This window comes from Geospiza fortis, unplaced genomic scaffold (assembly GCF_000277835.1).
Source record: "Geospiza fortis unplaced genomic scaffold, GeoFor_1.0 scaffold11, whole genome shotgun sequence".
NCBI lineage: Eukaryota > Metazoa > Chordata > Aves > Passeriformes > Thraupidae > Geospiza > Geospiza fortis.
The window spans coordinates 5963669-5975998 of NW_005054304.1; the positions used below are offsets into that span (position 1 = coordinate 5963669).

The 12330-nt window shown below is 44.7% G+C and overlaps 1 protein-coding gene across 1 annotated transcript in view; it reads left to right on the forward strand.

The window, feature by feature from the left end:
- Positions 1 to 12330, forward strand: part of ADGRL3 (adhesion G protein-coupled receptor L3) — a 482184-nt gene that overhangs the window by 410639 nt on the left and 59215 nt on the right. The window contains 4 exon segments of the mRNA XM_031066355.1: positions 3528 to 3711; positions 4530 to 4652; positions 5922 to 6130; positions 6828 to 7004. Of these exon segments, the coding sequence (XP_030922215.1) occupies positions 3528 to 3711; positions 4530 to 4652; positions 5922 to 6130; positions 6828 to 7004 (693 nt within the window).

The window sequence follows — 12330 nt, forward strand, 5'->3', positions numbered from 1 at the left end:
ATTGGTTTGGTGCCATGAGGTATGTTTGAGCTCTAAGCCCCACATTTTTATTTGGAGCTCAGCTGAGTTGCATTTGGAAGAGGGATCAGGCAGAGGAAGAAAAGAAAACCACAGGAGATGTAGTTCTTTAGCTTGGTAAGCAAGGACAGGGTCTTCAATCAAGGTCATGCAGCATCCTGTAACAGATGTTTGGTTCTTTATGGATGGATTTGATCTCATGTGGTTTTGGGTGAAACTGTCCTTGGGGTAGTTTCCTCTACTTTCAGTGGGGAGAGAGAAACTAGAGTGTATCTGGGCTCCCTACTTGGCTGCACATTAAATGCTAGAAGTGGGATGAGATGGAACTGGGTTAGAACTTTCCCTCTGAAAGTCCTCACTTTGATCAGGATCCCCAGGGATCTCAGGTAAAACCTAGCAAGCCATCAGCTCCCAAGCACACCTATCCCATGCCTTCTGCATTTAGAAGGTTCTCTCTCAGGGCTAAACCTCCTCCAGCTGGTCACTGAGAGGTTTTCCTGGAGGTTTGGCACAGCTGTTTCTTCTATGCTGGAGCTTCATCAGACCACAGAGTCAATGGACCAGGTGCCAAACCCTCATAAATCACAAAGGCTCAGCTTAAATGTAAAGACATAGGCCTATGCTTGTCATGTGTGCCTGCTTTCCCACAACTCCCACTCCCCTGCCCAACTTTTCCCAGTTGGCATCTCTGTCTCACAAGGCACTGTTGCTATAACAGCTGTTTTGTTTCATTTAAACACCTACCTCAGCTCCTGTCCAAAACGCAAACATTTCATTAGCACCTCATCTCCTTGGCTTCAGCCCACAGCACTCGGCCATAATGAAGTGCTGCACTCAGAAATATAATGTGGGGAACACTTGATTAATGCACTGAGACAGGTGAGGGGGATGACCCTCTGGGAAAAGCTAGGGACCAAATTAATCTCGGATGTAATGCCAACAAAGACAGTCTACCAGCTTTGTTCAGATACATGGCAAGGACGTGACCCAAAATCCTTGGAAATCTTCCTGGAGCTTTTGTGTTTGACCCCAGACCCAAAGTGATGTGAAGTGACTGGTTTCAGGTTATCTCTTCAAGAGGGTGGATGCTCAGCATTGGGTGGGGAGTCTACATGGTGCAGGAAGTGGTACATTAGGCTTAATTGGTGTTCTCTTTCAAACTTGCATGCACACATATGTGCACATCTAAAACAACAAAAAAATCCCCAAAAACTAATGCATTAGATAATTTTTTTTCTGAGGGGAAGTCTTTGCAGCAGATGTTTCACTGTAATGCAAATATTTCAGCATCTGTTTCATATTCTGATGAATAGACATTACCTTTCTGTCCAGAGCCAGGAGCTGGATCTGCTGCAAAGACATTTTCCACCATTCAGGTATTGATAAAAGTATGCAGGATGTTGTTTTAGCAGAGAATTTAAGACAATGGTAGGAGCTGAGCTGAATGGAGGTAAGGCAAATTGTGTGATAACATTGAAAGGGGAGAAAAATCCTCATTTTCTGCTTTCCAGGCATGAAAGGTCTTTACACCATTTTGTATAGAAGCTGCACCACAAAATAATCAAGCTTTTTGGTCGCTGGAAAAGAACACCACCTAGTTTTTTTTGCCTGTGAAGAGATAAGCTACCAAAGTATACTACAGAATTTTATTAAGAGCTGCAGAGATCAGGCTTCCAAATTCTAAAACACAGAAAAATATCAGATTTAAATGCTATGAATTTTTCTCTTTCTTCCTGGCTACTAATTTTAACCAGCTTGTTGTAAGGGCATAGCAAATGTGTTAAGATAATTTTTAGACTATTCAGGAAAATCAGTTTAATAATCAGTTAAAAAAATTGCTTTATGCTTATCAAGTTCCACTTAAGACCAAATGAGCGAGTTATTCTGTTTATGGTATAGTAGAAGTATGGCATAAGAACAAATGAGTTAATTGACCATGAATAAATGTAACTGTGAAAGTAGGAGCTTTGTGCTGTCAGAGAAGCCCAATTATGGTGCAGTCTCCCAACAGGAAACCTGATGGTGTGAGAAACCTTCCATACTCAAAGAAGGTATCTTTGCTGGGATTAAAAGCACACACAGTGGCAATTCTAGCTGCCTTTTTTCTCCTTCAAACCTTGCTGTAATTGAAATGCCTGTTAAGGTCGTGTGGATATAGCAATGAATTCTAGTTTGATGTGATCGTATCCTCCCATTGCTCATTTGCACCTGACCATGACTGGTGAGTGAGTCAGGATTCTCTATGCCATGTGTTGCCATTGTAGCACTACTCCTGAGGGATTTGCTGGAGAATGGGCTATGCCACAGCTTCTTTCCACCCATGGGTTTAGCAACAGTATCAGGAATAAATAATGAAGTATTCCCATGACAGTGAGCCCATGGGGCACACTTTAGGCTTGGAAAATGTTGAAGTCCCATGGGACTGTCATCAGCTTGCAGAGCAGAGGAGTGAGTTTGATGCCTATGTGCTCAGCATAAAGAAAATCATTACAAACAGCAGTTTCATCTTGAATGGGAGGCTGGTTTCTGCAGTCAGCCTGAGTTGGCAGTGGAGGTGTTTCTCTGTGGGGTAGGCCTGCCTGGTGACTAGACCTTAACCAGCTGAAGAAAGTATGATCAAAGTAGCTTATTTTTTATCCTTTTCCTCTGCACAATCAGTTCTATCAACTGGTACAGTTGGTCTTATTAAAAAATGTTCACTGAAAAGTGGTTGAGTCAGCTCTGGTTAGTAACAAAGCAGAGGACTTAGTTTGAGAAAAGCCTTCAGTTTGGGTAAATTCTACTGCAGTAGTTTTGCAGTCATGAGACCAGTGCAGTTTTGTGTGATCCTGTATGTGCATCCAGATTAACCTGTGGGAAGTTCTCCATGGGAGAACGTCTTGTGCGTGGCAGGCCAGGGCAGAAGGTGCACTGTAGGAGGGACTGAAGCAGTTTCTGCAGGGCTGGCTCCTTCCTGAATGCGGTGATTTGAAATGTAGTGTCTTATCTAAATCTCTACTGGCACCTGCTGCTGCTGCTCTGGATGAATGGTGTAACTCAGCTATCTCTGTGTCTTCATGGCTGCCTGCCAGAGGTTATGTGCTGGGAAATATTTTAGGGAGCATAGCCTTTGCAGATACCAAACACCTTCCTTGAGTGCCCCGGCCCTGCTCTTGAGTGGGCATGGGTTTTTCCTGCATGTTTCCTTAACCGTCATCTTCCTCCTACCCCTCCTTCCCCACCTGCCCTAATTCCTCCTTTTTCCAAGCCCATAGCTGATGATTATGGAAGCAGAAAAGAACCATTCCCAGCCTGCATTTGTGATAATATCAGTATTTCCTCCCTGTCCCATCTGATGGTATAGAAGTTGTCCTGCTCCATTGCAGGCTTCCCTAATGGGTGGGGGAAGGAGATGCTGTCATCCCCCTGTAAAGTGATGTGTGTGGAGGAAGGGACTGAGCATATGTCAGAGGTCTGTGGTGCTTTGGGTTTGCTGGAGCCTTTTCTCACTCCATCCCCCCACCTTGCAGGCCATGGTGGAGACGGTGAACAACCTCCTGCAGCCTCAGGCTCTGAACGCGTGGAGGGACCTGAACGCCAGCGAGCAGCAGCGTGCGGCCACCAAGCTGCTGGACACGGTGGAGGACAGTGCCTTCGTGCTGGCTGACAACCTGCTGAAGACAGACATCGTCCGGGAGAACACTGACAACATCCGTAAGGGGCAGATCCCATAAGTACCGGGAGCAGCCAGTGGAAGAGTAAAGGCTGTGAAGCCTGGCTTTGGTCTTGGTCCCTAGATTAATTGGAGAGTGATTTGTTAGATATGTCTTGGGCCTTTGTCTGAAGGACTTCAAAGTCTTTCCAAAAGAGCCTAAAGGAATAAGGCAGCTCTCTACCATTGAAATCCCATGGAAAATGAGCGCCTGACCTGTCTTTATTACTGCTGGCTTTGAGGGTATAATCTGTGCTAGAGCAATGAGAACAGGGCTTCACAGGGGGATTGTTCATCGTAAGGCAATTGTATTTCATTTCATACAAATTTGTGTCTTTATTCAGCTGATTGTTGATTTTAATTAAAAAACAAGCATGATGGAAAGCACCAGCACTCCCACTGTGCATATGTAAAATGAGAACAACTCTTCTTTCTATTTCCATGAATACAGATCCTAAGCACTGATAACATTTACAGAAAGTACCAATCGCCAGTGGCAAAGAACTAGTATTCTCAGATTTTCATTTTAACTGTTGTCCTTAATATCCTGAGGTTCTTGTTTACAAGAACCGGTTGTCTTTTGTCTTCCACAGAGAGTAGAATTTATTTGCGCCCTTTTTTTTTTAATTAAATTTAAAACTTCTTCAGGGCAAAGATTTAAAAATAAATAGGAGCCCAAACACATTCTAGCATGCAGCATTTTAAGTTAATTCCCCTCCTCTCAGCTGGTCTGGAATACCATTTTGTAGCTTTGAAATATCGTGTTGAAGATTATTTCAGCAGAGATTTTTTTCTTAGTGTCTGTCTCTCCTGCACACAGAGCTGGAAGTTGCGAGACTGAGCACAGATGGGAATCTGGAGGATCTGAAGTTTCCCCAGAACATGGGCCATGGAAGCGCCATTCAGCTGTCAGCAAATACCTTGAAGCAAAATGGTCGAAATGGTAGGTCTGGCACCTCAGGCCACACCAGCCTCATCAGTCAGTCATGCCTTAGGCATTGTTTTGTGTTTAACCATTATAAGTAAAGTATTAATTGCTGTGTTAAGATTTAAATTAACAGTGGTGTCGTTTGCTCATGCCCTTGACTGCAAGCTACGTTGGCTGACTGGGAATGTATTCTATTGCTAAGTGATTCACAGCCTTCAAAAGTATTTTGTGATGGTAAAAATGCATCAGATCCTCAATTTATGGGGCTTCTGGGGCACAGTGCTGAATCTAGAGAAGTGCTTTTAACTGCTGATTTCTGCAGTAGCAGGCTTCAGATGGGATAAGAGGCTCATTTGAGTAAACTGCTTCACAGCAGGGCACCATACAAATATCTGAAAAAGTACAGGGAAAAAACAATGGTAGGAAATATTAATAATGAGCCAACATGGCAGAAAAGGTTGATTAACTGTTATGAGTCTAAATCTTTAGTGCCTTTCTGTATCTTATGAACCTCCAGGTACAGCATAAATTTTAGATGATGTTATATGTGAACAGTCTTCATCCTGCCAAGCCATTTATTTCCAGATCAGGAGTTTGAGCAGACACGTTTGTTGATCTCTACAGCCTCAGTACAGACCAACTTTAAACTCATAGGCTTCTATTGGTGGGCCCAACATGGTCCTGTTTCTGAGTTCCTTTAAAATGTAATCTATGTGCAGGGGACAACACTCATGTATGGGCTTTGGTCACTGCAGGCAAAACACAGAATCATAGAATGGCTTGGGTTGGAAGAGACCTTTAAGACCATCTGGTTCCAACCCCCTATCCTGAGATAGTCTTAATTTATTACCAGACTAAATTATACTTTTATACTGCATCTGTGCAACATGTCAGCTTGAAACATGTTTCCCAGGTATATCCAGGAGAATAAAGTGATGTCAGGTGGGAAATGGACCACCTGGCCTCTTTTATTCTGATGCCAGTTACACCTCCTGATGCCAAAAATAAGCCCACCTTCCCTGTCTGTCTTCTGCTCATCTGTTTGCTTATAAAAGTTTCTTTTGGAAGGAGGTGTTCTGCCCTTCTTATCCAAGGACTGCTTGCTGCACTTCTTGGTGCTCACTGGAGTTGGCAAGAGATGAGTTTTCGTATGCCACATCCTGGTCCTTTCACATTTTCTCAGAGCAGTTTTGAAGTTGGTTAAGAGAAAAGATTTGCAATCTAAAAAACAAAAAGCCACCCCAGTGACTCAGCCTGGCTGTCTAACCTCTTACCTTCTTCTAGGGGAGATCAGGGTGGCTTTTGTGCTGTACAACAACCTGGGCACCTATCTCTCCACGGAGAATGCCAGCATGAAGTTGGGAACAGAAGCGATGTCGACCAATCACTCCGTCATTGTCAACTCCCCTGTCATCACGGCAGCAATAAATAAAGAGTTCAGCAATAAGGTTTACCTGGCTGATCCTGTGGTGTTTACTGTCAAGCACATCAAGGTGTGTGAGTTCAGAAAGCGCTTCTCTTTTTTTTTTTTTTTTTTGTTGTTGTTGTTGTTTCTGAAATGAAATGATGCAAAAGTTGGCTGCTGTGAGGCCCCCAGCAGTCCTTGATTAGATTTTGAATTATACTTTTGTTCCTTTGCACTTTGTGTTATTTATGGAGAACGTGTCTTTTACATTACATTAATAGAAGTAAAGAAAGTGTCTCCTTTGAGCTGATGCCCATTGCTCGGTTGCTGACACGCATCATTCTGTAATTAAAAACTGCCAATAATTTAGAATAGACCATAATGTTATTTTATCATGGTGGCAGGGGATGTTAGAGGGAAGTGGAATTACAGTGAAAGAGGACAGCTAGTCCTCCTGCTAGCCAAGCTCGGTCGTTGCAAAAGTTGATTGCTTAAAGCAATTAATTTCTCTGCTCTGCAATGCAAATGAAGCAGTCTGGTTTTGAAGAGCTGGATTTAGTCAATGTCTGAAATTAATCAAGAACAAAGAAGTAAGTTTGCATTAGCAAAGAGTGCAGCAACAATCTAACTTTCTCTGGTATTGGCAAGTAATACTTGACGTATAAACCACTGCTAATTGTTTATCTAAAATTAAAGGGTGAGAGTTACAAAGAGCCTCAATAGTGCATTTAGAAATCTCTGAGAGCTTATCATTGTTACTGCATTTATTAATTTCTTCCTTGCAGCAATCAGAAGAAAATTTTAACCCAAACTGTTCATTCTGGAGCTACACGAAGCGTACGATGACAGGCTATTGGTCCACCCAGGGCTGTCGCCTCCTGACAACTAACAAGACACACACCACGTGCTCCTGCAACCACCTCACCAACTTTGCAGTCCTGATGGCACATGTGGAAGTTAAGGTAGGCATTGCAGATTCCCAAGCTGCCAATGCACTGGGCAGGAAATGTGGTCAATGTGTGGCACCATTTTGTTACTACTAATGGAGCTGAGCAGGGAGGTTGCTGTGTGACAGTAACTCTGAAAGTAGCAACCATCTGGTGTAAGTCTTCCTTCTGCTCTGTGGTGAAACGGGAAATAGTCACACCAATGCAAAGCCTGTCTTGGGCTCTTGGCATGGGCAGCTCTGAGCTGGGGATAGTGAGTGAGCAGATTCGGCTGTTGTTATGTCCTTTGCTAGCTAGTACAGAACATCTCCTGGCTGGGTTCCTTCTCATAAGGTCCTCCCTGTGTCACCAGGGAGTAGCAAGGTTGGGGGACAGAAGTGTGCAGTCCATCTCATGGGGTGCAAGGTTGGCTGTCCTGCTGGCAGCAGCTGAAGGTACACTGCCACACGTGTTTGTGTGAGGTGCGTGTGTGGAGCCAACAGCGTTTTCCTCCTTCCAGCTAAGGAGAAAATACATTGTCTGCATCTCACTGTGTGATAGAGAGGTGTAGAGTGTGACACATGAGAGGGAAGCTTCTGATACCATCCTGTATAGACTGGGCATCTACTTGAGGCCAGTACATGACCAGCCAGTTCCCTTGCCTGCATTTATGTCCATGGTGTAAATCTGGCTTTTCACATGACTAACCCCAGAGGAGCTAAAGAATTTAATCCTGAAATTAATCCATGTTCCTCATGGTAGCAGTGGTTTTGGGAGTGAAGCACACATTTGGGATTTTACTCAAGAATAAGAGAATGACTAAGATCCTCCATTTCCTGAGCTGTCTTGGCTGTCTTTGGTTGAGAACAGTCTAAACTGCTGGAGAAAGAAGAGAAGGCCCTGATGCCCAAAAGATTTTGGCCTAGTCATTTTCTTTATTGTGCTGTCTCCATTTCATGTGCCTGGCACAGGAGCAAAATCCACAGCTCTAAGCTGGATGGAACTGGCATCTTCCATGCAGGGAGAACTTTTCAGATTCACTTCCATAACCAGCATAACCACAAAAGTTATTATGGTTTTAAAACTGCTGTTTCTCAAGTAGTCTTCTGCTGTCACTGCTTTGTGTATTTCTGTTCCACTTAATAATCGTAAGAGGAATGTGAAGAGCTGCAATAAAATATGTATTAAATAAGCATCATGTATGGCAAAAGTTCTGCAAAAAAAGAAATGGGAGCCTGAGGGTACATTTCACGCAACAGCTGGGTCCAGCTGAGAGGGGCAGGATATATCTGTTGCTCCTGCAAGTTGTGGTAACCACTTCATTCTGCTGGAGTCAGTCCTAGTCCAGGAAACATGCCATTAAATGTTTGTGCCATTGTCCTGGGAGATGCCTGAAGAAAAGGCCTATTCAGAGCACATATTTACAGCTTAATGGCATTCTACAGTCCAGGTCTGGTTTTGCCAATTCCCTACAACTGCTTGAATTTTCATAAGAAATGTTGTTTGGCTTGCTGTCACCCACCTGGAATTAACAGATATGCCTGAGTCACTGAAGTCAGGGGTTGCAGCTGGGAAGTGCCAATAGAGATCCGCTCCACTAGTGTGAATGGGGGCAATCCCTGCTGTGTGGTGCAGATACAGGCCAGTGCTCAACAAGCCTCTTCTCAGACTGCAAATGGGTCAGCCTTGTCTGCACTTCAATCCAAACCTCCTGACACAAGTAGAGCTGCTGTTATCTCAGCTTGCAGGGAAAGTATGTAAGACCCTTCCTCGCCCATGTTCATCCAGCAGGTTGGAAAGAGCTGCAGCTGGAAGCTTCCCGAGTGCCAAGCCAGTGTGCTGTTAGTTAGTGGCTGTTCCTGGGTGTTAACAACTGCCCTCAAGACTTTCAGGTCATGTTTTATCATTTGGCTGCAGCCAAAGTACCATTGCTGTGAGAGCCAAATTGGCTCCACTTTGTTGACTCTGATACAACAGGACAGCTTCCTGGCATGTCCACCTCAGTGATCATCCTGGCCTGAGGGCAAAGGCAGCGCAGGGTTTCCTCACACATAACACAGGCACATATTTCAGATATAAATATGCAGACATTTGCAACTTGTCCTGCCAGCTGCTTGTCACCTTGCTCTTCCTGGTGGCGCAGTGTCGCTCCGTGGTGGAGGTGACCATGTGGCTCTTGGCATAGAAGGTGGCTTATGTGACGCTGCTTATGCCATTGTAATGAGTTGATTTTAAAGTCTTGGCAGCACAATACCTGCTGGTTTGGAATAGTGGAGGTTTAAAAACAAATGGGGGTTGTTGTCATTCATTGACTCATGCTCACTGCTGATAGATATGCTTTTGAGCCATTTTTTAATCTTGTGGCTGGTTCAAAAAGGCATTCCTCAGTCATTCCATGACCTGTTAGTCTTCTTGGAGGTGGAATGATCCTTGGAGAAATGACGTAGTGTGTTTCTGCAAGACCTCTTAGACCAGTGTTCTGGCAATGACCAGGATCTCTCACAATAATTAATAATATTCTGGGAGTTTTGCAACAGAAACCATTTTCTCCCATGATTGAGATTTATAGTTTCCTGACTTCAGTTGTTTGAATTTTTGGATCCGTAGGAAGATCCTTTGCCTTAAAGAGTATCCACAGCACCCTGCCTAATGAGACTGAAAACTGGGCATCATGGGGAGCAGACATCATCGTCCTGCTAATCAAAAACCAGCACCAGTTTGACAAGTGTCACATCTGCTCATGAATGATCTCCCTGCCTGGTAACATGGCACAAGAGCATGTTCTCCAGAGGGGGCCTCGGTGGCCGCTCTGGGAGTTCTGGGCTGAGGTGTAATTATTAGCCGAGTGTGTGTGGCAAGGTGGAGCTGGAAGGTAGAATTGCTGAGGAGAGGTGATTGATGGCCATCTGGCTCTCCAGGGTGAAAAAGCAATATATCTTTGTGCAAAGGGACAGCAAATGCCACCAGCTGACCATGGCAGCAGGGATTTATTGGTGTGCTTGAACAGTAGAAGTTGCTGGAATCAATTCTGGTCTGACTAGGACAGTACCTGATTAAGAGGAGAATTTAATTTGAAGATGCTTTCTGCCTGTTAAAATAAGTTGGGCTCAGAGTTTCTTATTCACCCACTGGGGTAAAATAACAGCATCCCAGACCAAGAGCTGTCTGTGTACACAAGCAGGATGCACAACTGCTGGGAAGAGCAGTGGACCCTCACCTGCAGGTCCCCCTCCAGCCACTGAAAAAAAAATGTGGTGGCTCCCATGCTGCGGAACAAATCCCATCGTTAAATAAGCCATCCTACCTATGTAATTGCTGTAGAATTATTCAAAATTTACAAGTTGTTTTTTATAAGCTTGTGCTTTGCATCATACTAATTATAGCAGATGCATCTTAAATGTATCATGGGAAAATTATGCAGCCAGAAAACAAGTTCAGAGCTGGTGGGAAAATGCAATTAAAAAAACCACCCAAACCAGAACAAGCAAAGGTACCCCCAGGGTAGATAAATGGTGCCTATCAGTATATAGTGAGTGCCAGATCTTACTCTTCTTTTTTAAATACAAATAGAAAGGAGGAAAAAAAGAAAGGTGTTTTACTGTTGCAATTATTAGGAAAGTTTCAGGTGTTTTTCTTTACCACAAAAAGGTTACACTGTGCTAATTATTTTGGGAGTGGAAGCATAAGGCAAGCTGAGGAGAGAAAGGAATAGAAATACATGAAGTCTAAGTGGAATGTAGTAGTCCATTGCCTAAAGCAGTAGAGGAGCAGGCTGGAGTTATTGCAGGGTGATCCTGTGTTCTAAACTTCATGTAGCTCACACTGGCAAGTGCTGAGCCTTGATCTGTGTCTTGCTGCCCCCTTCCTTTCTGGCCAAGAGCAGGGTGAATGTGAGGACCAAAGCAAAGGTAGTGGCCGTGCTGTGGTGGAACTGTGTCCCAGCTGTCTCTCGGCACTGGGCTGAGTAGGACCATCGCTGTGACAGCAGAGGCTGATAACACTATGACCAGGCTTTTTCTAGAAACTCACATTTGTGGCTGCTTGGCTGGATGGATGTCTACACAATGCTTGGCACAACTTCTGTAGCTCATTTCTTGGGTTGGAGATGCCCTGTGAGTAATCAGAGCTGCCTAAATCCAGCCATCATGGGAGAGCAGCATGATGGATGCAATTATTATTCCTAAGCCTCACCTCCTCTCCACGACTGAATCTGACCTTAGCTGCCTCTCAGTTGCAGTGGGGCTGGTGAGTACAGGGGAAGTAGTGGGCTCTTGCCATGTGCTGTGTCTGCAGTAGTGTCTGTGACACATGGTGAGGTGAGGTCTGTACCCATTTCTCTATGCGCATGTGTCCCCATACAGCTTTGTTCTGGCCACGGGGGTTTCTAGGACTTAGAATGGCTGCTGCTTCTGGCAGTCACGGGAAGGCTGTTGCGTTTTTAGGGAGAAGTTTGTGGGACTGAGTCCTGCTAGGAGGGTTTCATCTTGCTGAGGAAGGCAGAAGAGGACGAAGCTCATTTGTGTTGCCCATGCAGAATATGCAAAGGCAGCTTCGTGGACTAAGAGAGGCAAGGAGAGAAAAGATGACTAAATGACTCTGCAGGAACGCTCAGGGATCTGAGCCTTGTTGTGAATGGCCAAAGTCAGAAGACATTAATATTGCACAAAGGCTTCAGGTGGGAATTTTGCTCTCTTTATTCCTGGGTTAGGACCTGATGGTGCCAATGATCACATCATGTTTGCAGAGCCCAGAGGAAATGCGTACCTGGTCCATGGGTGCTGTATTCACTGTGGAGCACAGCTGCCTACCTCCCTGGGTGCATCCTTGGGGAAGATGGAGAGGATGGGTGCTAAAGCAAAGGGATCCCCCCAGCTCATAGTCCTCTTGGCAACAGAAGGGGAAAATCTCCCTTGAAGCCTCTCATGCTTTCATAGCCACAGCAGGTGATGCCTTTAGCCAGCTCGGATGCACTTCAGGAATCCTTGGGGTTTCCTCCCAGTCCATGTACCCCAGCTTGGTGCTTTTGACACATCTACAAAACCATCTGCCTCTTCAGTAGCCCCTTGCACATAGCCAGCAAAGCATTACAGCCAGGTCATAGCAGTAAATCCTCTCACCACCAGAGATGGGGGGAAAAGGGCAGAGAGACCCTGCATGGCTCCAAAGACCTACAAATCCAAGAAGCAGCATCAGCAATGCACAGAAGTTCAAACCTGTCCCACTTGGGTTTCTGCCCAGCCCAGCACTCTGCCAGCTCCCACCAGGCACAGAGTGGTCATATTTGAGCTAGTTTGATGACATTGTGTTTTTATTTACTGCTTACTTATTCTTCCACCCCCAAAGATATTACTTCTCCCATTCC